We start from the raw sequence: 24,008 nt of genomic DNA, 5'->3' as shown, positions 1-24,008 counted from the left end.
CCGATAGTGGTGAGGTCTAAAGACATCACCAGTCTTCCCAAGGATTGTGTTCCTGAATATTTTGCGTTTGGAATAACGGTCTTCTTTGCCAGGGCTGAGCCATGCTTCCCTCTCGCCTGTCCTCTGCCTTCACCAGCTTCGTGTGCGCTTCTGGACAAGTGTTTGTGCAGGTGCTATCACTTATTTCCACAGCGAGAATATACACAGACACCACACAGAAATGGGCAACCCCGTTAGGAGCTGTGCAGGGAGATCTAACTCATCCCATGTGCCAAATTCCTGTTGCCATGGAAATTAAACTAACTAAACTAACGTTGCTATGATCTCATCTCTTACTGTACCACTAAAGATCATCCGGGTAAGAGGAATGTGCCTCTGCATAGCATTCAGCTCACATTTACATGTCGGTTTTTCCTGAATATGGTTATGTGAGATAGAAATCAGTAAGATGGGGTGTAACATACAGTATAGGATCGTTGTGTCTCCTAGCCTCAAACACTTCAAGATCCTCAGAAAATGAAGTTTAACGCTGGGGACGTGAGTTACATAGTAACTTGTTTTGGATACTATCATATCAACACCAAATAACTTCTTGAATTCCTTTTTAAATTGAAAAGCAATTTACAAAGCACAAAAGCCCCAATATTAAAGAATACAATTCAGTCTTTTTAGCGTATTCTAAAAGCTGCACATCAACCACTAGTATGTAATTCCGGGACTTTTTCACCACAGGCCAAAGAAACCTTGAACCCATTAAGAGTCAGCACCTGGCTCCTTCCTTCTACCAGCGCCTGGCAATCACCAGCCAACTTCCTTTTCTCTGGATTTGCACATTCTGGACACCTGTTGTGAGGAGAATCGTACAGTGCATGACCTTTGGTGTGACCTTCGGTGCTGACATCTTTCACGTCTAAGGTGAGTGGAATCTCAGTGAGTGACCGGTTGACAGACACCTGGACTGTTTCTACTACTATGAATAATGCTGCTGTGAAGATTCAGGCATGACATACTTTTTGGAAAAATGTTTTCAGTTTTCTTGAGCATATGGCTAGGAGTGAAATTGCTGGGTCGTACGGTGATTTCATGCTTTTCTGAGGAACTGTCGGACTTTTCCAAATCAACTGCACCATTTTACTTCCCCTCCCACTAGCAATATATCAAGATTTCAGTTTTCCCCAATTCACCAACATGTCACTGTCCAATACTGGGGTTTTACCCACCCATCACGGTGGTTGTGAAGTGTTATTTCACGGTGGTTTTGATTTCCATTTCTAAGATGACGAATTCTGCTAAACATCTCATGTGCTTTTTAAGGCATTTATATGTCTTTCTTTGGAGAGTGTCTATTCAAATCCTTTGTCCATTTTTAAATTGGATTTTTATTAAGAGTTTTTGAATATATTCTTGATATCAGGTCCTTATCGTGATAATGTATCCTGTTCTGTGGGTTGTCATTTTACTTTAATAGTATCCTCTGAATTGAACGTTTTTAATTTTGATACCGTCTTTTTCCCTTCAGTTGCTTGTTATAGCTTTAGACGTCTCAGCCAAGGAAACATTGCCTAATCCAACCTAACAGTTTCTCCAGGATTCTCCCCTAAAGGTGTTATGAGCTGAACTGTCCCCCTCCCCCAAGATTCCATGTTAAAGTCACAACCCCGGAAACCCAAAATGTCACTGTATTTACATACAGGGCCTTTAACTTGGCAATTTAGGTCCCATAAGATCTTAAAAGTAGGGCCTGATCCAGTATGACTGGTGTTCTTTTAAGAGAATTTAGACACAGTCCTCAGTGCTGCATACACGTAAGAGAAACCTGTGAGGACACAGAGAAGAAGCTGTCTACACAGCATGGGGTGAGGCCCCAGAGAATCCAACCCTGCCCGCACCTTGATCCCAGGCTTCCAGTCTCCAGAAAAAAGGAAATAAGATGCTATTGTCTAAGTCGCACGGTCTGTGGTGTCCGTTATGGTACCCAGCAGACTGACAGAATGGGTCTCAGTCAGCTCCTTACATTGGAACCATGTTGAGCTTTGCGTGTACGGTGAGGAAGGGTCCAGTCCATCCTTTTCTATGTGGATACCCAAGTTGTCCCGGCACCATTGAGTTGTGAAAGGAAAAAAGTAAAGCAACCCTTGCTGTCCTCTCTCCATCAACAGATTAGAAGATACACTGAAGAATCATGGACAATTTTGTCGGTTTAAGCCAGTGGTTTTCAAACTTTTGGGTCTCAGGAACCCTTTGCACTTTATTAAAGAGCACAAAAAAGCTTTCTCATCAGGCCGGGAGTGGTGGCTGCTCATGCCTGTAATCCCAGCACTTTGGGAGGCAGAGACAGGTGGATCACTTGAGGTCAGGAGTTCGAGACCGGCCTGGCCAACATGGTGAAACACCGTCTCTACTAAAATACAAAAATTAGCCTGGCATGGTGCTGAACACCTGTAGTACCAGCTACTAGGGAGGCTGAGGCAGGAGAATCGCTTGAACTCAGGAGGCAGAGGTTGAAGTGAGCTGAGGTCACACCACCGCACTCCGGCCTGCGTGGCAGAGCAAGACTCCGTCTCAAAAAAAAAAAAAAAAAAAAAAGAACATAATTTAGTTTCTTTTACAAGGATAAAGTCATTACATCTTAACACAGTCTTAAAGAAGAAACCATTTTCCAAAATAAGCAGCAGCGTGGCAACAGTTTGTGCTACTGTGAAAACACCTAACATCTCTGCACCTCAGACAGCAGGATTCTCATGCCTGCATCTGCGTTCAGTGGGCTGCAGAGCCATGGCTGAAGTTTATGAAGAAAGTCTGACCCCATGCTGATATACAATTAGGAAGCAGTATTTTCATTGTGTTTTCAGATCATTTTAGGTATTCTCTGCTGCCAAATGTAACAAGTGGCACTTCCGTACAGGCTGTCTGCAACACAGTCTGTGCTCTGGTCGACGGGCCTTTCTGCCCCAATTCCTTCTAAGTCGACTGGTCCGTCTTGCACTTGAATGGCTTTTACCAGCACACGATTTTGTAATCACACATTGGTTAGAAAATACTGGTTCAGAGTTATGAGCGGCTTCCACATTTCATTATACGTCCAAAAAACAAAACAAAACAAAACAAAAAAAACAAAAAAAAAACCCCACATCAGTATCACCATTGGTCACATGAGAAAGTGGTGGACACAAGATTTTTATGTTTTAATATTCACTGGAAAGCTCAAATGTCTATCATTGGGAAAAATGTAAGGTACTTTCCTTGAAATGAAAGTCATTTTGTTCATTTTTCAGGCCACACCTGCAAATACCTCCATCTGAAGTGGCATCTTTTGTAAGTCATTCTTTATATAAAGGCGGCCGTTAGTGGAAGAAGTGGTTCTGCAGGTTCATAGTTCAGAGGCACCAGTGCTCTCCCAAGAGATAACCATAAAATCCGCAGAAGACGCACCTGTGCACACTTCCTGTTTCTCACTCAGAACATTCCAGAAGGAACCCTGAATCCCAATGCCACAGCGGGACTGAAGTTTGCTCTCACTCACACAATAAACCCAGGGAGCTCCCCCAGCCCCCACCCCGAGGCCACAGCCTTGGTCCTCTATCTGGTCTAGGGGGGCTCCTGCAGCTCCAGCCTAACAGGGAACAGAAGGCACCCACATGTCAGAAAGCCCTCCCAAGGCCCAGCGAGCACTTCTGCTTATGTGCCAGCCAAGTGCGTTTGACAATTCTACAGCCAGCTGTACGGCAGGTAGCGAGGTACCCAGCAAATACTCAGGGCTCACGTTACTAAGGAAGGTGCACAGCGAGGTACCCAGCAAGTACTCAAGGCTCACATTATGGAGGAGGAAACCAGGCAGATAGTGAGGTACCCAGCAGGGTTCACGTTACTCAGGAGGAAAGGAGGGTAGAGACAAGGGGGCTGGAACAGTCTGTCATAAGCTTTAGCATTTACAAGGCTCGCTGAAGATTATCTGATTTGATCGTCACAACAGCTCACAAGATAGGCAGAGGCAAGACTATTTTCACTTCATAAAAAGAGATCCCGAGAACTGATGATGACCACGTGCTCTTCCCACAGGCTCCCAGAAATCCTCCTCAAATCATCTCTCAGTTGTATACATGTGATAATATCTCAGTCACGTCCCCTCTCTGCAGGGGAATTTTACTGCCGCCCTGCTGTTCCTTCGCACCCCTGCCCTCTCCTGCATTTCAGCCATGCCCACCGTCCATGGGGAGTCTGCACCACCCCACCCCCGCTGCTGCTGATGGCTTGGGTCACGCTTACCTTTCATTTCCACCTACAGGGACCTGTTCTTCCTTCAAATGCAGCTCAAACTCACTCATTGTGTGAAGCCTTTCTGTCATGTGTAAAATCAGTCTGTGGAATGCTTCATTTAGGAGGTGCTTATGTTGCCTCATTGGCTGTGATCAGGACCAAATTCTGAGCAAACCAGGTGGTCCCCTCTCCCCATCTCTGCTCCAGTGCACTTGAAACAAGGATTCCTGGAAGCATCTTTTTAGTCCAATTCATGCATGAGTCTGCCCCACACACTGCAGAAAAGCCCTGGTGGTCGGTGGTCAGGGCTCAGGGCCCCCCAGGTAGGTAAGGAGAGCTTAGTGCCCTCTCTGGAGTTGTCGCTCAGAGACCCACGGCTGGAAGGGAAGAAAGTTGCATCCTGTGAAACATCTAGGCCCCGAGACCCACTCAGGAGTGGAAAACGGGGAAGGAGCCTTGAACAGACCCTCGGGAGGGCAGACAGTGGGAGCCACGGAGGCCACCAGGAAGGAGGGAGGCAGGCAGTGAGGCCACAGGTGATGTGGCCGGGAGGGAGGTGTTGTGACCAGAGGTGAGGTGGTGGGCGGATGACACGGCGTGGTTTGGGGAGGAGATGTGGCCAGGGGCAATGTGGCCAGGGAAGAAGACACAGCTGGAAGGAAGTGACAAGAGGGGTCTCCAGGCCCCAGACTGTGCCTGATTTATAGATGACATTTTACTTAAGATGTTATATCTAACTTTAAAGAAAAGTAGCAATTTCGACCATTGTGTACATTTAAAGCACGGTACAAATTGAGCACATTTCCCAAACCAAAGAACCGGGCATTGAAGAAAAAATTCATTTAAGATCAGAAATAAAGAGATCCTACAGCTCTTCCAGTCCAATCCCCACCCTAACGTGAATGGGGGGAAAAGGAAGTAGATTCTAGTCAGTCAGCATTAAAGGCAAAACCGATCCACTTTACTTTCTAGACAGAAAACAAGCTCATCAAGGAATCCCTACAAACAGTAGCTTTAGTAGTTCCCGAAATGCAAAATTCACCTACAAAGTAAATCATCTGCTAAGTGTGTATAGAGTAATTTTTTTCATTATTGCCTTCCTCATCTGCAGGGGTTTTTTAGACCTTGTTTCCCCTTAATTGCCTCCAACACCCAGGAAATTTAAACCCCACAAGTAAACTGTGTCTCGATTCATGCCCAGCGTCCTTTGGAGCAGACAGTCCGTTGCTCTAAGACGTTCTTGTCACCTAAGCACCGAGTACAGCCTGAGAACGCACAACACGCACTCACACAAACTCAGACAGTCAACAGGTGAGATACGGCACATGAGGAGGAAGACAAGATAAATGAGCTTCACTGACACCCCAGATCCGACAAGAAATGACACACGCAGCCTGCTCTGGTGCAGGTGACTCCTGGAAAACAGCCAAGGACAGCATTTGGAGAAGCAGCACCGCAGGCCAGGAGGGTCTGGGGGCTTAAGAAGGGAGGGGCGCCCCGACCAGGTACTGGGGGATTCAGAAGGGAGGGGCTCCCCGACCAGGTGGCTGGGGGATTCAGAAGGGAGGGGTGCCCCGACCAGGTGCTGGGGCTTCAGAGGGGATTGGTGCCCCGATCACTTCCTGGGGGCTTCAGAGGCAAGGGGTACCCTGACCACGTGCTGGGACTTCAGACGAGAAGGCACCCCGACCGGGTCCTGGGGGCAGCAGGACAAGCCCAGGGTTCCGTCGTCACTTTTCACTCCCTACTCCCGAATCTCGCCCTGAAGTTGCAGCCAGTCCAGGTATTCATTTACCCATAAAATTAAGTATCTGTGAGTAACACAAGTCACTAATCCACACAGATCTGAGTCTACAGATACCTCCCAGAGACGCCACCATCCCTTCTGGTAGAAGAACAGCCCAGGGGCCCACGCTGCTAGGAAGGGAGACTGTCTCCAGCCTGACGCTGCAGAGTCCTCAACACAAAGTCTACCTTCTGGAACCATGCCGTCTCCTACAGAGGCAACTAGGGGCATGTAGGGTTTTTTAAAATCTTTTTTTTTTTCTTAAGACAGAGTCTCCCTCTGTCACCCAGGCTGGAGTGCAGTGGCTCGATCTCGGCTTGCTGCAACCTCTGCCTCTCAAGTTCAAGTGATTCTTCTGCCTCGGCCTCCCGAGTAGCTGGAATTACAGGCGCCTGTCACCGCGCCTGACTATTTTATTTATATTTTTAAGTACAGATGGGATTTCACCTTGTTGGCCAGGCTGGTCTTGAACACCTGACCTCACATGATCCACCTGCCTCGACCTCCCAAACTGCTGGGAATACACGCATGAGCCACGGTGCCTGGGCCATATAGCTATTTAAATTTGACTAAAATTAAATAAAATTAGAAGTTCTCATTTACACTTCAAGCATTCAGTTACCCACAGGCGGCCACTGACCAGAGGCTGGTAGAGATGTCACACTCCACACTGCAGAAGGATCTAGGGACGAAATGGCTCTAAGATCATCTCAGAATCTTTATGTTGAAGCTACTGAAGTTTTACTCTGATTATTATAGACATCAGCATTCTCCCACTTAAAAATGTCAGTGCTATTGCAATGATCAGATCTGTGACTTCCCATCAGCTCTTCTCTTCCTGGATAGATAACTGTAGAGCATCTGCACTCTGCCTCCACACTAAGGGGTAGTAGAAGGCTCCGTGTAAAATCAGGGGGAGAAAAAAAAAATGAATCCCTAGTCCGCCTCCCCCCCTACGATTTTGTGAAACTCCTCTTAATATGCAGAATAACTGCCAGAGTTGCAATAAAGAAGCATCCCTTGACCAGGAAGCAGCAGGGAAGCAAGAGGAGGGAGATGCGAACACCCTCCGTTCCCTCTGGGACCCCAGGCCCAGCCAGGACTGAGAAGGGCCGCACAGCCCGGCAGACCCGCACACCTGATGCGAACCATACACACGGCTTCCCTGGGCCTCGGTCCCCTGCTCTGCCCTCACTGGCCACTGTGGCTCTGGGTAGAGGCAGCTCCCTGAGCCCCAACACCCACAGCCAGTCCCCTCCTTGCAGGTCTCAGCTGTGCTCTCACTGCCTCCCTGACGCTTCTCATCATCCACGTACCGTGTCCACTCTACCCCACAGCCCTTGCTACCGCCCACCCCACCACGGAGCCTAGCACACAGCAGGTGCCCAAGACGCCCCAGTGGGCGGGCATGCCAGGGTAGGGCTTGGAGTTCCAAGGGCCTCGTCCCGTATCACACCACAAACGCCACGGAGGCTGTGGAAGGGGTCCAGGTTTCAGCCCTGTACTCAGCTTCTCCTGGCCCCCGAGGCCAAGAACCTAGCAAGGGAGCGCAGCCGGAAGCAGGGTCCCAAACCCCCTTCATGCTCCTCAAGAGGAAGGGGGCTTCGGGGCACAACCCCACGAGCGTCTTCCTCCTGCCAGGCTGCCTGTCACAGCCCCGACACCTTCACAGCAGGGAAACCCACTCCTGTGAGGAGAAAACCACCAAGTACAACAGGAGCCACGTCCCCCGCAGCGTCTGCTGAGCCCAATAGCGACAGCAGCAGCCGGGCCCCCACTCAGCACACACCGACTCCGAACCCGCCACGCACACCACAAGGCCGACCATCTTGAAGCTCAGCTTCCACTCGTCAGGGCCCTCTTCCAGGAGAGCTCGGCATGCCTATCTTCCCTGGGCTCACAGAAAGGAGTGGGACCCAACCCCGAGTGTGCACAAAGTTAAGCTCCCACTAGCTGTGCAGACAACCTCCCTAGCCCTGGACTGAGAAGGGGCCAAGCGCAAACAGCCATATTTTGCCCGCACAGGTACGGAATTCAGTCAGCTCTCTCAATGAAGTCGTGACAGGTCAACTCCAGGCTCCTCAGTGCTCTGGGGTTCACCTCGGGCCACTGCACCTTTGAAACGTGGCTGTGGACTCCTCTAGGGTGCTCACTTTCACGGCCCATTTCATTCAGACACTGCAGGCCCCTACCGTGGTGTCAATACCCAGGACACCCCTGATGGCATCCTCTGAGATGCTGCTGCAGCTGCTGTGATCTGAGAACAGCCATGCACAGGCATCAAAGGGAGGACTTCTCAAGTCTCCTCCAGGGGCAATGACTACAGCTTTGAAAGACGTTGCACTGAATCCTGGGTGAGCCTGGCTTGGTCCGCAATCTAATCCGGGTTGCTGGGGAGACACACTCTGTTGTAATTGACAGAGGCTGTGGGTGGCAGCTCTACCAAGACTGATAATTGCAACTAGTCTGAGATTTACTATCCATACTTTCTATTTGATGTTTAAAGGAAAGCATCGTGAAGTTCCAGTAGCAAGGAATTTTCTACAATCTATCACATTAAGATACAGCAGAAATGTAGCTAAAATGTTCATAGGGTCTATGCAGAGGAAGAGATGGGTCTATTTCAGGAAAAGTGCTTGCTGGCTTTTTAGAAACATAGTGAAATCCCTGACAAGTAAAAGGTTGTTTATACTTTTTCCCTGGAACAGAGGGAAAGTTCTTTCTTATTATTTGAATACATTAACTATATTTAAGTGTTCTGGTAGACTGAGTATTAAATATTCAAAAGGAAGTAATTCTGTTCGGTCTATTTCATTCTTTAAATGTAGCTTTCAAAAACTGACAAATACCTGGCCGGGTGCAGTGGCTCACGCCTGTAATCCCAGCACTTTGGGAGGCCGAGGCTGGTGGATCACGAGGTCAGGAGATTGAGACCATCCTGGCTAACACGGGGAAGCCCTGACTCTACTAAAAACGCAAAAAATTAGCCTGGTGTGTTGGCGGACACCTGTGGTCCCAGCTACTCGAGAGACTGAGGCAGGAGAATGGCGTGAACCTGGGAGGTGGAGCTTGCACTGAGCCGAGATCACACCACTGCACTCCAGCCTGGGCGACAGAGCAAGACTCCATCTCAAAAAAGAAAAAATAAATAAAAAGTGGAAAACACCCCATATCTGCCCTGGCTCCGGCCATCTCCATGGAGTGGACAGAGCTTGAGAAAAGCTCACTGTGGAGGCGTAGAAGGCCAGGCCGGGCCGGGCCTTTGCTCAGCAGATGAGCAAGAGGGTCAGCCACCCTAGTGAAGAAGCCCATGTTTGCTATGTTACTGATGATACCCACATAAATTTCTATTTGCCTCCCACACAGACCTGGGATCTATGTTTGAGCAAGCGACTCATACCAACAGCCCCTCCATGCCATCATTTCCCTGACCTCTCCCAGAAAAGCCAGGCCAGGCAGCGTCCCCACACGGGCACTGGGGCCCAGGAAGATCCTGGTCCTGCCCCTCTTCTCTCTCGTCCCTGCAGCACCCTGGCTTGCTGTGGAAGCCCAGCAGTGCTGGCTGAACCCACGTTCACCTGGGGCATTCAGAAGAAGCCTCTGTGCAGAAATCAACTGGGAAGGAGGGCTGTGTGTGCTGGTGCTGGCAGGTCACTCCAATGGATTTGCAGAACTCAGTTTTCAACACAGGTGCGCCACCAAGTCCCTCAAGCCCTTTGTGAGCCTAGAGCCACAGAGCCATTTGCGGCATTCTCACAATCTCTAACAACCCTGCACAGAGGCCCTGTTTTTCCAAAGGACCATAAAATTTTCCGTGTAGACAAAGTTTGACATAATGAAATAAAGTGAAGTCACCACTTCTATTTTCTATTAATCCATTCATTCAAACAAGTATCTCTTGAGTATGTGCATCGAATACTGTGGAATTAGGATTTAGTCCATGCCTTCAAGAAATATACATCACAGAAGAAAAGGTATAGCTTGTAACTAACAGTGCTGAACAGGCAAGAAATAAACATCATAGAAGGAAAGGTAGAGCTTGTAAGTAACGTCATAGAAGGAAAGGTGTAGCTTATAACTAACAGTGGTGAACAGGACAGAATTTCACAGGCTCATCAGGAGCCACCGAGGAGGAAGCCATGATTCACATCCACCTGCAGTAGATAAATGTTTCCCGGATAAAGTAACTTTTCTACAGTGATATCTGCTCCTTATTGTTTAATCCTGCTCGATAGGGTATTAAATTACCACTTTATGTGCTGCTTATATAAAATACATCATTGTCAGGGGAGGTTATAAAATAATACTTCACACAAGCTTGGGCTGTGAATGGTGTGAGGCAATGGGACGATGTGTTCCCGTGTTCTCGAGACGCAGAAGGGTCAAGACCCTGCTTCCCTTCTCCTCCCCACCGCCCTGTTCCCAGGTGAGGGGTGGAGGCAATGCCGCCGGGCAGTCCTAGAGCTGGCTCCAGGGCCAGGACAGCACGCCCAGACTCTCTGTGCCCCATGTGACAAATACAGACTGTGGGGCAATCACCAATTTACCTGGCAGTGGGGAGAGTCCTTCGTCAAAAGCCTGTGCTTCCAGGAGCCAGGACAAAGCAGGAGCCCCTAGGAAAACAGTTCCGGGTGCTCCTGAAACCTGGGCAGAGTCACAGTCTGGCAGGAAGCACCAGTGATGCAGGTGTGCCCAAGACTGGGAGGATGGCCAGATGCCTGGAGACCAGACCGGCCTGCAGGAGATGACCACCTCTCTCTGGTTCATTAGAGACAGACAGTCTGGGCTTCACTTTTGTATGTGGAGTCTCACAGTACAGAAATGTCACAAAGGGATTAGACTTCGTATACCCCAATTTTTTAAATTAAAAAAACACAATTATTTCAACTAATTCTAAATCCAACAAAGAAAAATAAATAAGTATATAAACGCATACATCCAAAATGTAAACCACAATCTCTTTACCCATAGGAGACCCAAAATTTAGTTTACCTTTTCTTCAGTATTATCACTTTTTTTTTAAGCCATTACTGAGGTGTCTCCTCACCGCCCCATGAGGAGGTTCATGGGCTCTTCAGGGCTGTTTGCTGTTTCATCGTTTTTTAGATTTAAGGGCAGGATCATTTTCCCACACTTGCTTGCTTCCCTGATCACCAATTTTTCACAAGGACATCATTGTGCCTCAGAAAACCTAGTAACTGAACTTCATTAAAAGTGAAAATGATAGGGACATGTTGGCTGCTATGACAGCATCCTCAGTCACCGAATCTCCCTGGGGGACCCGACACACCCCCAATCTCCTTGGAACTCCAGCATGCAGGTATCGCTGTGGTGGACAGGACTGACCTACCCTGGGGGGGCATGAAAGCAAAGAGAAGAGAAAGCAGGTGACTCATTTAGGAAACTTCGGTGATTCTCTCGAGTCACGTTTCTCAAGGTGTCAGGGGAGAGCCACATGCAGGGAACCTCCTTGGCCTGGCAGGTGGCAGACTCCTGGGACCCTCCTCAGACACGTTAATCAGAGAATCTAAAGGCGGGTAGACTCTGAAAAGTATCTGTAAAGGAAGGACTTAGCTCTGCTGTGACCCCACTACACATGGGGTCACTCAGGATGCTGCTTCCGGCGTCCAGTCTCCATTTCACTCTCCTGGGAGGAACACCCGTCAAGTCACAGAGCACGGTCTTCAGCGAACACCTTCCTGCGCGACCTCCACTGTCTCCCAGTCCTGCAGGAGTAGCCGCCGAGTAGGGGAAACAAGTCTTTGCTCCTGACCCGGCCACCTTGACGCTGGACATAAGACCAGCACTGCTATGTCTCTGGGGAAAGGAGCGGCCCTGGGCAGGAATGCACTTGGCAGCCCCGGGGAGTGGCCAGGTGTGGACGACCAGGCCTCTGCCCGCAGACACGTCAGCACAGCATCCTGGAGCAGAACCTCCAGCCCAGCTGAGCCTACAGATGGCTGCAGCCCTGGACAGCATCTTCACGGTGACCCGGGGGACTGGGCCAGAGCCGCTCAGCAAGGCTGCCCTGAATTTGCAACCTGAAGAAGCTGTACAGTCGTACGTGTACTTTGCCTTAAGCCCCTAATTTTGTGGTCACTTGTCACACAGCGACAGACAGTGGATGTGCACGGACTCCCAGGCCACGATGGCCTCTGCCGGCCTCACCCGGGCTGTCTCATCTGTTCCCGTGACATCACGTTTCTCAGAGCCAAAGGCTGCCAGGGCCCCCTCTTTTCTTCACGACGTCGTTACAAGCTCACGATACAAACTGAAAATACCCAATATGTAAAATACAACGTATGACGCAATACAGGGTGAACGCGCAGGCACATACACAGGCGAAACAGGCGCATGCGCGAAACAGGTGTATGAACACAGGAACAGGTGTACATGCATGAAAGAGGTGAACGTGTGAAGGTGTACACGCGTCAAACACGTGTGCATATACACATGAAAGCACCAGACATGAAGGGCTGTCTTTGGGAGCCTGGTTTTTAGACATCTCCCTCACCCTTTTACATCTGCACGATCACAAACACAGCACACCACAGTACTGAGGGGAAGCCCCAGCTTCTCATGGGGGCACATGAGGCTTTTTATTTATGCCACAGGTTGCATCACTACCTTCTAGAACTGCAAGGCCCCCCACTGCCAGGACTGAGTCAGGTACACCCTGTGCTCCAAGGACCAGGCCGCCTGCCAGCCCACACGGACCTGCCCCTCAGATGGTGCAGCTGCTTCTAAAACAGAGGCTCAGCCCTACCCAGAGACCTGCAGTACCTATTATTAAATCAAGACTTGGCTGTGGGTAAACGTGAAGATTTTTATTAAACATGACTCTGGAACATTCAAAGGACCATAACTGAATGCTCCTTTCACAGCCACGGCGTGTCCAGACGCTCATGGAGAAGGCCAGGGCGTGGGAACCCACGGAGCCCCGACAAAGCAGACTCGGAGCTGAGTGGCGCAGTTAGCACCGATTTTGTTTGACACTTGCCTTTTATATTCAGAATAAAATAAAAAACAAGACGCAAAAATAGCTCACATTCTATTTCAATTCTCTATTTTTGTAGTAACTGGGCCCCTTTCCCTCTGCTTTCCCAGCCAAGCGATAAATAGGCCCAGCTGGGATTTGTCAAAGTCTGGACCTCTGTTGTAGAGTAAGTGAGGAGGGTAGGGAGGGGAGCAGGAGTGGTGAGGAAGATTGGGGGATAGGGAGGGACAGAGGAAAGGAGAGAGAGAGAGAAACCCCCGAGGACTGGAGGCAGGAGTGATGCTCCCTGGCAGCCTCAGGTTCCCCATTCCAAGGTAACTGAGCTGGCATCACGCACGCGGTACCGTCATATGACTTGGCTGACACACGCCAGAATGACAACAAAATGCTTGAGGAGAAGACTAAGCACCAGCATCTTCAGATTAAGGTAGTGTCCCGGTTTCACGCTTGCCTTGTATGACATTGTATAAATTGTAAAGATAACACATTTTCTTACCAGCCACGCTGTTCCCCAAATACTAACTATAACAAAGATCAGACAGCATCTGAGTACTGAGCGTGTGTTAAGCCCGGTGAGGTAGGCATAATTTACTTTGCTAGAGAAAGAAACAGGCTCTGAGAGAAACTTCCTGAGGCCAGGCAGCTGTCTCCAAACCCACCTCGTGCCTCCTGACCCTGAAGGTGGAGGACCCAAGTCATTCACGTCAATAATTTACCTACATGCATGTCCGATTGAGATTCAGCCCCCAGATCTAATCATCTCTATGCAGGAATGTGTCAGGAAGGTATACAATTCTATGAGTTCGACCTGGGGGAACAAAGGCAGGCACCCTCGACACAGATGTAGGGCGGAGGTGGGCGCCCAGCGCAGGAGCATGTCCAGCCCTGCCCAGTCACACAGCCACCCTGCCATGCCAGTGCAGGAGCCGCCACCGCGTCTCGGGGAAAAGCAGCTTCTCCTGCACAGGAATCTACCCCTGAAAGTGTGTTCCTGAGAAGGTGTGGACCAACATCTCAGAAATTAGACACCGTGTAACACGCTTATCTATACAGGCTGCCTATGTCAGGGAATCACCAATAATTCCCATCTCGCCATCAATTATTTCTGGTAAATACTGGTTATTCTAAGTTAACTGAGGCAACACAAGAACAACATAATGGAAATGTCAGAGTCAATCAGCTCCACCTGCTGAAGAGCTGGGACTAATGATGAAACCTAAGGAATCCTGGAGAACGCAGCAGGATCCCAGACCCCGCGGACCACCCCAGCCTCCTTCCACAGGAGAGTTAGTCGTGGGGCCAAGGAACGGCTTTCCAAGGAATCTCAGAGGATCTCAAGGTCGTGAAAGTTTAATGGGAATTGAATATTTGCATCTGAGTCACACGAGCACATTAAAAGTAAAATTTCCTCTTTCCACTAGAATTATGAGCTTGCGGCGGCGACACTGGCTGTATCTCATGCTCGTGAGATGTTTGGGCACAGTCGTGCATCTCTGGTGAATCATTTATAATAATAGGAAAGAAGTGCTTGGGCCCTCGATCCAGGACCACAGACCCCACCAACGAGGGTCTAAACAGGACAAGCCTCGGCCTGGAGAGGCTGGTGTCTGTGGGGGCTGGGAGGAGCACCAAGGAAACTCAGGGGCAAGCCCCACCCAAGCTCGGCATGTCCTACCCCACGCAGTCGACATCAGCCAGAGGGATCTTTTGTTGTTTTTTGTTCAGGAAGGAACATATTAAAAAGCCCGGGGCCCAGGGCCTGGACTCCTCAAAGCTCTCCACAGAGCCGGGTTAATTGGCACCTTCCGTCATGTTAAAATCAACTATATATGGCTGCTGAGGGCATCTCAGAGCAGGTGCAACGCTGAGCTTTCTTGCTGTCTGGGGAAAGCAGGAATTCCAGGCCTCTGCCTTCCTACCTCCCCAGAGGCTCTAGCCCAGATGAGCTCAACTTCTCCCAGGTGAGGAGCACAGAAAAGCTTCCCACATGCCCCTCAGGTCACACACGAGCGGTGCAGACCCTTGCACCTTGGCACGAGCCCTCCCAGAGGCAGAAGCCCAGCCCTGTGGCCCCGGCCTGGCAGGAGGCAGCTGCTGGGGCCCCTGCTCAGGGTTCAGCACAGCGAGGTCCAGCCACAGCAGGTGAGACATCCACCATCCGGCCATTCATCTTTAACCTAAAACAGACACAGGAATTTGGCAAGGGGTTCCTTCCCCTGACAAACCCATCCTTCCTGTTCTCGTCTCTCCCTCCTGCCCCAGTACTGCGCCCAAGGCCTGACTCCCAGTTTCACAGGGAATCCAAGACAATTAAGATTTTGAGAAACTGGGAGCTACACAGAAAATGAGTCGGTAAAGCCAGTGTCCACTGATCCTCCCCTCCCCACAGCGGAGAACAGTCCTCGGGATAAAACCCACGGGGCAGGGAAGACGCGATCAAGGTGGGCAGGACAGAGGAGCCACAAAGCAGGTGGTTCGGAGAACAAGGCCACGTGAACACAAAGCTAAAGTGCTCAGCGGCTGGAAGACAAAACACAGGAGACAGAAACACTGACCATTTAAAAAGAAAAGAAAAAAAAAGCCTCACTCTTAAGAGTCCATCAAGATTTAAGTTCTCAAGTCACAGTGTATCAGCACAGACTTCTCATAATGTCTGAAACTTGGCACAGTAAACACGTGAATCAGTTCTCCCAAGTCCATCGTTTTCTTTGATGAGCCTCTTGAGTCTCAGGCTGGTTTCAAAGTAAGCCCTTCTCTGTTTGTTGATGATTTAATAATTAACATACTTGAAAACACATTGACTTCCAAATTAATCTGCTAATAAAATATTAATTACTACACTGGCTGTCATCCACAGAAAAAAACACAATCACTTTCTGGTTTTAAAAACATTAGAATTCGAAGCCCCTTTGCCCATCTGAACAGCCCCTGCTTTTGACAAGGGCATTCCAAAGCTAATCTGAAAAACTAGTCCAGGCCATGATCGCTGGGGGGTCGGACTTGCCTCATCACCCCACCTCCCTTCTGGAATTAGACAGAACTTAGACGCTTAGTCTGATGGGAAACATTTACAATCTATTCTCTCCAAAGCTACCTGGAGGATTTCCTCCACATGACAAAGCCTTGGTCTCCACAACCCCTTATCTGACAACTCTCTTAACCAACTGTCAATCAGGAAATTTTCGAATCTACCTATGACCTGGACACCCCTGCTTCCAGTTGTCCCACCTTTCCAGACCAAACCCATGTACATCTTACATTTATTTGATTGATTGTCTTATGCCTCCCTAAAAGCTATAAAACCAGGCTGGGCTCTGACCACCTTGGGAATACGTTCTTAGGATCTCCTGAGGGCAGTATCAAGGGCCATGGTAACTCATTTGGCTCAGAATAAATCTCCGAATGCTTCACAGAGTTTGACTCTTTGCTGACATGGTACCTTTCATGGGTATTCATCTGGGGGACTCACAATCAACCGGAGGCATCAGTTGCCCACTGTGCAGAAGTCTCTGCAGGACTGAGCCTCTGGCACGGGGACTCCAACCCCTGAAGCAGCAGCTCTCCCACGTCCCACGGCCTGATAGACCTGCACCTCCAGGGCTTCTCATTTCAGAGTCTCAGCAACAAATCTACCAAATGTCATCAACATCACAGAATATTCCTCGAGGCTTTTGGCTGTTGTTTCTCCCCAAGTTTACTCTAGAATCAGAATGGCAACACTCGGAACAGGATGGTTCTCAGTCACCAACCCTCCTGGTAAATACACTGTCTCCAAGGCCCTTTCCCGCCAGTCACAGCTTCCTTCATGTCAGGCTCGAAGACCACCTCCCCAAGAAGGAAACCTCTTCAATCCAGCAACCACAGCTCCTGTTCCCATCTAGAGCTTGTCTGCCAGGAAGGGAAGACTCCTCATTCCAGAGACAGCAGGTGCCACAAACTCAGGGTATTAGCCATTGCGAAGGCAAACACTCATGAAATTAATAGACTTTTTCCTCCTTGGATACTGACGTTTTCTCTTCTGGAGGTCAGCCAAGGCCATCTGCACGAGTCACGAGCGTGATGGCTCCAGCCCCTCCTTCAGTGTCAGGAGTGTGGCTCCACTCTGAGACCCTCCTGCATCAGCCAGGCCATGCACCTGTTCCCACGACTGCTGTCAGCGGACTACAGCGATTCTAAGATAGTCAGCAAGCTGACGTTCCGAAGGAAGCATTTTAAAGAAAAATGTGTAAGTTTTATTGCATGAAATCAGCTACATCTTTTGCTACTCCAGAGGCTTGTTTTGCTTTCCTCAAGGTTCTCTACAATGATCCTGACAGTCAAGGTTCCCAGTTACAGGCAGAGGGTTGGGCAGGCCGCGTCTGATGTGTAACACACACAGAGGATCCACGTCAAAGGATTTTCCCTGTTCACCAACATCATCAGGACAAACTTTAAACAGTAATAATCTGTCTGTCTGGAAAACTGAGCTCACTTGAGGACTAATGCAACAAATGTATTTGACAAAGTTGCAGGTGGACGTTTTAGTGAATGAATCACTATTTCAAGGAGGATAAAGGCTCACTATTCAAAGGCATGTTTTTGTCAAGTTTTCTAATTTCAGCTTCATGCATTTAAATCATGAAGTGAGACTTGTACCTGATACATTACAGAATCTCTACAAAATAGACAAAATTCCAATTCTGTACCTTCACTCTCATTCTTTTCCATATGTGTACAGATGGTCGTAATTTAAGTTGGCATTGCAACAGGATTTCTAAATTAAACTGTCTTCTACTTTAAACACTACGTGTTAAACATTACACGTGCCATTGTTCAACATTTATAGCAGGGTCGGTATGGCCCATTTTAAAGATTTCTTCCTCACTAAAAACAAGCGTTTAAACAATAAATGGTCTACTCTAAAATATTCTAGAGACAGAGATACATTTGGAGAGTGGACACACTTAACACAGAAGTCCGCAACATCAAACAGGCACAACCGGCAGTGAGGGTGGAAAGGGCGCCATGTGAGTGCCCCTAAAAACACACACAAGCCTGGCTGCTTAAAAGGAATGAATATAGCTCAACACTCCTATGTGAACATTGATGTGTCTACTGCCTTACAGAATCCTCCTAGCTGAGCTGCAGGAATCTTCTTTGGAACCTTTTCTCACCTACACTGCCTACAGGTGCCCACTGGGCTCCCTGGGCAGTATCATGTCTTTGTTTAGAATATCACACTATTTGGAGGCCTGTTTAATCCCAAGTCAGAGCCTTATCATAACTCAGACACCATCCCTCAGGGCTTGTGGGCCAACTTCGGCTAATGCAGGCTGCTCCACAGTGCCCTGCAGATGGGCTTGGTGCATCCACACGATTTTAAGATTTGGGGCTGCCGTTTTCTGCAGTCACAGATGCGGACTTACAGATTCATCATGACTGAAGGCAGCACGTATTTTTATGTGCCTTCTGTAATGGTAATAATCATGGCAACATTTCCCCGATCCTTAGAAAAGCCTCCTAACAGCAGTTGCATTCCACCCCCTTCCTTAAAATTAATAGAATTTACCAAACTAGGTGAAATCAGTCTTCATGAGAAAGTGAGAAATCAGTGTTCACACAATGGCATAGTAGCTGGGCATAGAGTGTACGTCAACATCCCAAACTAAGCACCCATCACAGTTATTCCCAACTTGCAGGAAAGCTAGAAAAATTAGAAGGCTTAAAACATAATTATAAATGAAAATAACAAGAAATCAAAGTTTTTGAGGAGCATTTGTTAGCCAAGCAAGGAAAGCCATTAACCAGTGCTGATTACATTGCATTTGATTACAGCAGCCAAAGACGTGTCAAGAGGAAGAGACTTTTAAAGATTAGTCTTTCGGTAAGAATGGTTGCTTAACAAGTTCAGACTACTGGGGTATACCAATTATCAATTAAAAAGCAAGGCAAACTAGTGTGAGTCATTTTCCTTAATGCGTCAAAAATTACCACATTGGCCAAGCTGGTCTCCAACTCCTGACCTCAGGTGATCTGCCCGCCCCGGCCTCCCAAAGTGCTGGGATTACAGGCGTGAGCCACCACGCCTGGCTGAGAACTGTTTGACAGAGGCTGAGGGGAGGCTCCTGTCCCTTCCTGGGACATCCACATCCCACCCAGTTTCCCATATCGACTATGACACTCGAAGCCTCACAGCAAGGGCAGCTGCATCCCCGCAGTTCTCTGCACTCATGCCACAGCTGCGTGAGCAGCCGCAGCCCTGGAGCTGCCACTCAGCCTTATCGTGCTGGCACAAGCATATCAGAAACTACCAAGCCCCCAAGAGGGAGGATTGGGGACCCAGGGGAGTGAACCAGGAGGGAGGAATGTGGCCCAGGAGAGTAGGGAGGCGTGGGGGCCCTGGGGAGTGAACTATGAGGGAGGCGTGGGGGCTCAGGGGAGTGAACCAGGAGGGAGGCGTGGGGGCCCAGGGCAGTGAACCAGGAGGGAGGAGGGTGGAGTTCGGCCCAAGGAGTGAACCAGGAGGGAGAAGTGTGGTCCAGGGGAATGAGTCAGGAGGGAGGAGGGAGGAAAGCGGTCCAGGGAATGAAGCAGAAGGCTCTGGGGGTAGCAAGTTCACACACCACAAATACCTCCCAATCCATCCGCGTGCAGGGAGGGGATGGAAACCACACAGGACCTGCAGCACTTTCTCCTCGCAGATGAGGAGTGAGGATACCGACTCACGCACAATATCAGAGCTAAATTTCTACCACGGTGGGGAGACGCTTCATAGACCCAAATGGGTACAAAAAGAAACCAATCATACAAGATCAGTGGATGGAACGGGATCAGAAATTTAAGCCTGTAACGAGTTTTCAGAAAAAACTTCACTTGATCTGCAAGATGACTGCAGCTCTGCTTGATCATTTCTGCAAATGTCTAACTCGCGATGAGCCATCTCAGAGCCGTTCAAGAGGAGTAACAAAATCAAAACGCCAAGGCATCCTCCGTATTTTAGATAGCCTGCAACAGTATGGAAATGAGCAGCAGTGCCAGAGCTTTCAAGTTTGTTTGAAGTAAATTCCAGCATGAGGGCAGCATCTTCCTGGCTGAAGCAATGAGGTGGGCTCCTGCTCACCGCATGGGAGACCAGCTTTCAGCTAAACTGCTGTTAAGGGTCTGCAAACCATGATCCCCGACCGAGCCTTGGCCAGGGATTTTTACACGTTGAAGTTTTCACAAAAGAAATATATGCAGAGACTTCTGTGGCCCTCAAAGCATCACACGTTGCCTACTCTGCCCTTTACAGGAGCTTCTAGCTTTGCTGTCAGTTACAAAGTGTTTCTATAAAATAATGTCACTGATTCTCAAGCATGCCAGCAAAAGTCACACTTCTCAACAACCCTCAATGGAGATGCACCATCCTGTGTTTCACACAGATTTTAGATTTTTAAAAGCCAAAACAAGGGAGGTAATTCAGCTAAGTATTATAGTAACACAATTTGAGATACTTAATGATGTGTGACAACAGAATACTTGGCATTCCTGTGAGGCAATAAACTAGCTCAAACACAAAATAACAAATCAAAGCATGTTTTGGCCTCTCAAAGTGATCAGTGAAATTGGAAATAACATTCAGTTAAATGACACTTAAAAAAAAAAAAAGCACAAATAAAACAAATACTACTACACCATCACTCCTTAAATTTATTTAACTACTGCTGCCAAATAAAATGGAGAGACTTCTTACTGCAGGGTAATAATCGGCCATTGTCATCATGAAATAGACCGCTGTGCAGGCTCAGGCCCTCCAGCCCACAAAGGCAGGGGGAGGGAGGAGAAACGATGGCCAGAAACAAAGGGACAGGGCAACCATGACCTAGTCAGCAATTGTACCCTCCCACCTTTCTTCTGGACTTACAATTTTGGAGCCATCTGGGTTTACCTTCCTATGTCCATAAGTCAGCCAGTTCTCGAAGCCAGAAATCTACAATGCTTCTGGCAGCCAAGTCCTCTCGGCCTTCCCCCATGTTTTAGGGCCTCATCAGCTCACCCCTGGATAGTATCAATGGCCTCGGAGCTCCAGTCAACCTTGCACTCCACAGACTCAAGTATGCCAAGAGCCACTCCAGGCTGCCACTGCCATGACCAAAGGCTTTCAGAGACAGTCGCCAGCACTGCACAAATCCATGTGGCTTCACCAGGCGCAAAGCGGCTCCAGCATTCCATCCAGTCTGTCGCTGCTACCATAGCTGTGAGTCTAGGATGTGTCAGGAAGGGAAGGAAGACACCATGTACCTCATCTCATTTAAGCTTCAGTGTCACAAGGTGGATTTTGTCGTGCCCGTTTTATGGATCAGGAAAGTTTTAAGGAGGGCAAGCACAGGGCCCTGCTGACACAAGAGCAAGACCCGCAGAGGCCTGGGCATGACCCCCGCCCCACGCTCCCTGGGTCCTGATATCCACTCCTCCCCCGTGGGAGCCTGATCCTGGGTCTGCCTGAATTGCTACCATTCCTAAGACACGACTCACGTCTGCCCACCTCCTCCTTTATCTGTTTCCCGCAGCCCAGAGGCGTGTGTGCTCTTCCATCCAGACAGACATCACACTTCAGCACCTGCATCTGACATCACTTCAGCCAAAAGCTTCTCTCAAACCTCCCCACACACCTGCCGGTCACACAGGTCTGCACCCATCACCTTTCTCACACGAATTCTCACATATTCCTGTGTAGCACCATCCAACTGATGATAGTCTGAGAGGAGGAAGCGTTGTAGATAAGTCCACGTTCTACTTTGCTCCCAGCCCTCCGTCTTGCGTCTTGCATGAGGCAACCGATTAACAGCAATTTCATTTCAGCACAACATTTCCATTTGAAGAAACGCAGAGCATAGGGCTCTGGTCATAATTAAAAGCTTGTTTCATTTGTCATTTGAAATTCCATGTACTGCTGCAACAGCAGCACCCCCTCCTCGCCAGGCTCTGCCCTAAGGACATCTTTCTTCCGGCGCTCGATTCCCATCAGAACCCTGGCAGTGAGAGCCCCGCAGGTTTCCCAGCACCTCGGGCTGCGGCTTCCACGCTGGGCCGGCACTGACAGGACCGGAATGGTGCCCCCAACAACTACAGGATTGGAAGCTGGTCGACTGCTCTGTAGAATGGAGACATGTTAGTAATCCCCGACATTTCCACTGACAGGCTGCTCAGGTAAACTGGGAAAAATCCACAAACTAGAAAGAATCCATGGGGAGGAGCACTTCTGTCTCCAACCTGGCAGCAAACGGTGGCTGTGCAGACGATCTCTTCAGGAAAACTATCGACTGTATCTCAGGTCAACAACAGCCCCGCTGAGGGCCAAAAAATCAGCTCCCCCTGGCCCTCACTTCCTAAGGGTCAGCCCTCCCAGGCCACCTCTCCTGGAAGATCAGCTCTGACGCACCCACGACGGTCAGGAACCGGCTCTGGGACACATTTCCCAGGCTCCTGCCCACCGCCCTCTCTCTTCTTCCTCCTCCATCTCCCTCTTCACTCCCATCCGCCCTCCCCCTTTCGCTTCCCTTCTCTCCTTTCCTCTCCCTCCCTCATTTCCTTTCAGCCCTCACCTTCCTCACTGCACTTCCCTATGCAACTCAGCGGACGCATTCTCAGGTCAGGAGAGTTTTCTTTCACTCTGTTTTTATTGCAATGATCATTCTTAATGAACAGAAACCTGTTTCGGACCATGTGGATGCCACCTCCTGACCAACTGCTGCCCCGCGGCTCCGTGTCCACTCAGTGACCTCACGTCGCAGGTGCCCAGCAGTATGGCTGTAACCAGGGGTAGCAACATGGGACATGAGAGAGGTATCCCAGACAAGAGGCCCTGCAAAGCCTCCCCAGCAAACCGGAGCAAGGCCCAGGGCGGTAGGGAGAGCGCCGTGCTCACGATGTAGGCAGTTCAGCTTCCGCAAACTGTCCATCGACTGCAACTTACTTTGTTTCCATGGTTACAAAAGAACCATAAGCATTCTGAAATATGTTCTTGGTTTCATGTGTTGCGAAATCTAAGCAACATTATAAGAAAAATCACTGAATTCTGCCTGAGGCTCTAGGGGTGTTTTCCTCTCTGAAAGGAGCCCCCTTCAAGGACTTGGGATTGAGTGACAGCCTTCAAAAATCACGGTTATCCTGGTGGTAACAGGGAACTCCTCAGCCCGCCAGGAGCTGGGGCCCTCGACAGCCCCCACGGTTCCAGACGCCAGTGTTCTAAGAATCACACATGTGCAGATAGCAAAGCTTGCTGCACACACGCCAGGTGCTAACAAGCCCCAAACGTCTCACTCATACTTGCTAACCACATCGCTTCTCTCAGCCTCCACGGCGTTTCACACTCTGCCTTTATATAGAGATGAACCATGCGTCCTGAGCGCTACAAAGATTCAACTCCTTCCGGGAAGAGGGGTGCATCTTTCCATCACGGGGTCCTCACTCCAGCTGGCACAGGATTTGCAGAGTGGGCGAGTCTAATGTTGATGACACTTTCTCAATATTCCCTTCACACCCCTCCAAAAACAAGAGTGCTGCCAGCTTCTTACCGACGTTGTAATGAGCAAAATATTTTTCTCTTATTTGTCACTTTTTAACGTTATACTAGTGAAGAATGTGACTCTGCATGTACACTGTAAGCACCCACACCGTGAACATTCTGCTCTCCTGTGACTGTATTCACAGGTCACAAGGACAAAACTTCTCCATAGTAGCCTATATATATATATATATTTGTATATATATATTTTTTAACATGACTTCCACTCATCTGAAAGTCACAGATGTAGCTTTTCCTTCATAAAAAGATCCAAATGATACACAAACCAGGTTTAATAAACACATTGGTCCAGGTGGGAAAATGACCCCTCAGTCTCCCTCCCCTCAAAGACCAGGGCAGCCAGGAAACTGCGCTCTCCAGTAAATGACAGCCGGCAGGATTCCCTAAATAAGCAGCCGGAAGATTCCCATCTCGCAGAGCAC

The 24,008-nt window shown here is 49.1% G+C and overlaps 2 protein-coding genes across 5 annotated transcripts in view; one reads left to right on the top strand and one right to left on the bottom strand.

Annotated features, from left to right (window-relative positions):
• Positions 1-3,804, top strand: part of LOC139361484 (sterile alpha motif domain-containing protein 1-like) — a 258,949-nt gene extending 255,145 nt beyond the window's left edge. Inside the window, exons 4-5 of the mRNA XM_071090066.1 lie at positions 733-915; positions 3,276-3,804. Of these exons, the coding sequence (XP_070946167.1) occupies positions 733-914 (182 nt within the window). The 3' untranslated portion in view covers position 915; positions 3,276-3,804. The remainder of the gene's footprint in view (positions 1-732; positions 916-3,275) is intronic.
• The window catches only part of LOC139361485 (disco-interacting protein 2 homolog C-like), a 225,944-nt gene that overhangs the window by 105,213 nt on the left and 96,723 nt on the right, over positions 1-24,008 (bottom strand). Inside the window, exon 1 of one of the 4 annotated variants that reach the window (XM_071090070.1) lies at positions 15,628-20,029. The exons of the other annotated variants lie outside the window; for them this stretch is intronic. The gene's annotated coding sequence lies outside the window, so the exon portion shown is untranslated. Of the gene's footprint in view, positions 1-15,627; positions 20,030-24,008 lie in introns of those variants that run through there. 4 annotated transcript variants of the gene reach the window in all.

This window comes from Macaca nemestrina, unplaced genomic scaffold (genome assembly GCF_043159975.1).
Source record: "Macaca nemestrina isolate mMacNem1 unplaced genomic scaffold, mMacNem.hap1 Scaffold_52, whole genome shotgun sequence".
Lineage (NCBI taxonomy): Eukaryota > Metazoa > Chordata > Mammalia > Primates > Cercopithecidae > Macaca > Macaca nemestrina.
Note: the sequence above shows the minus strand (reverse complement) of the source record. Positions and strands in the feature narration are given on the sequence as shown.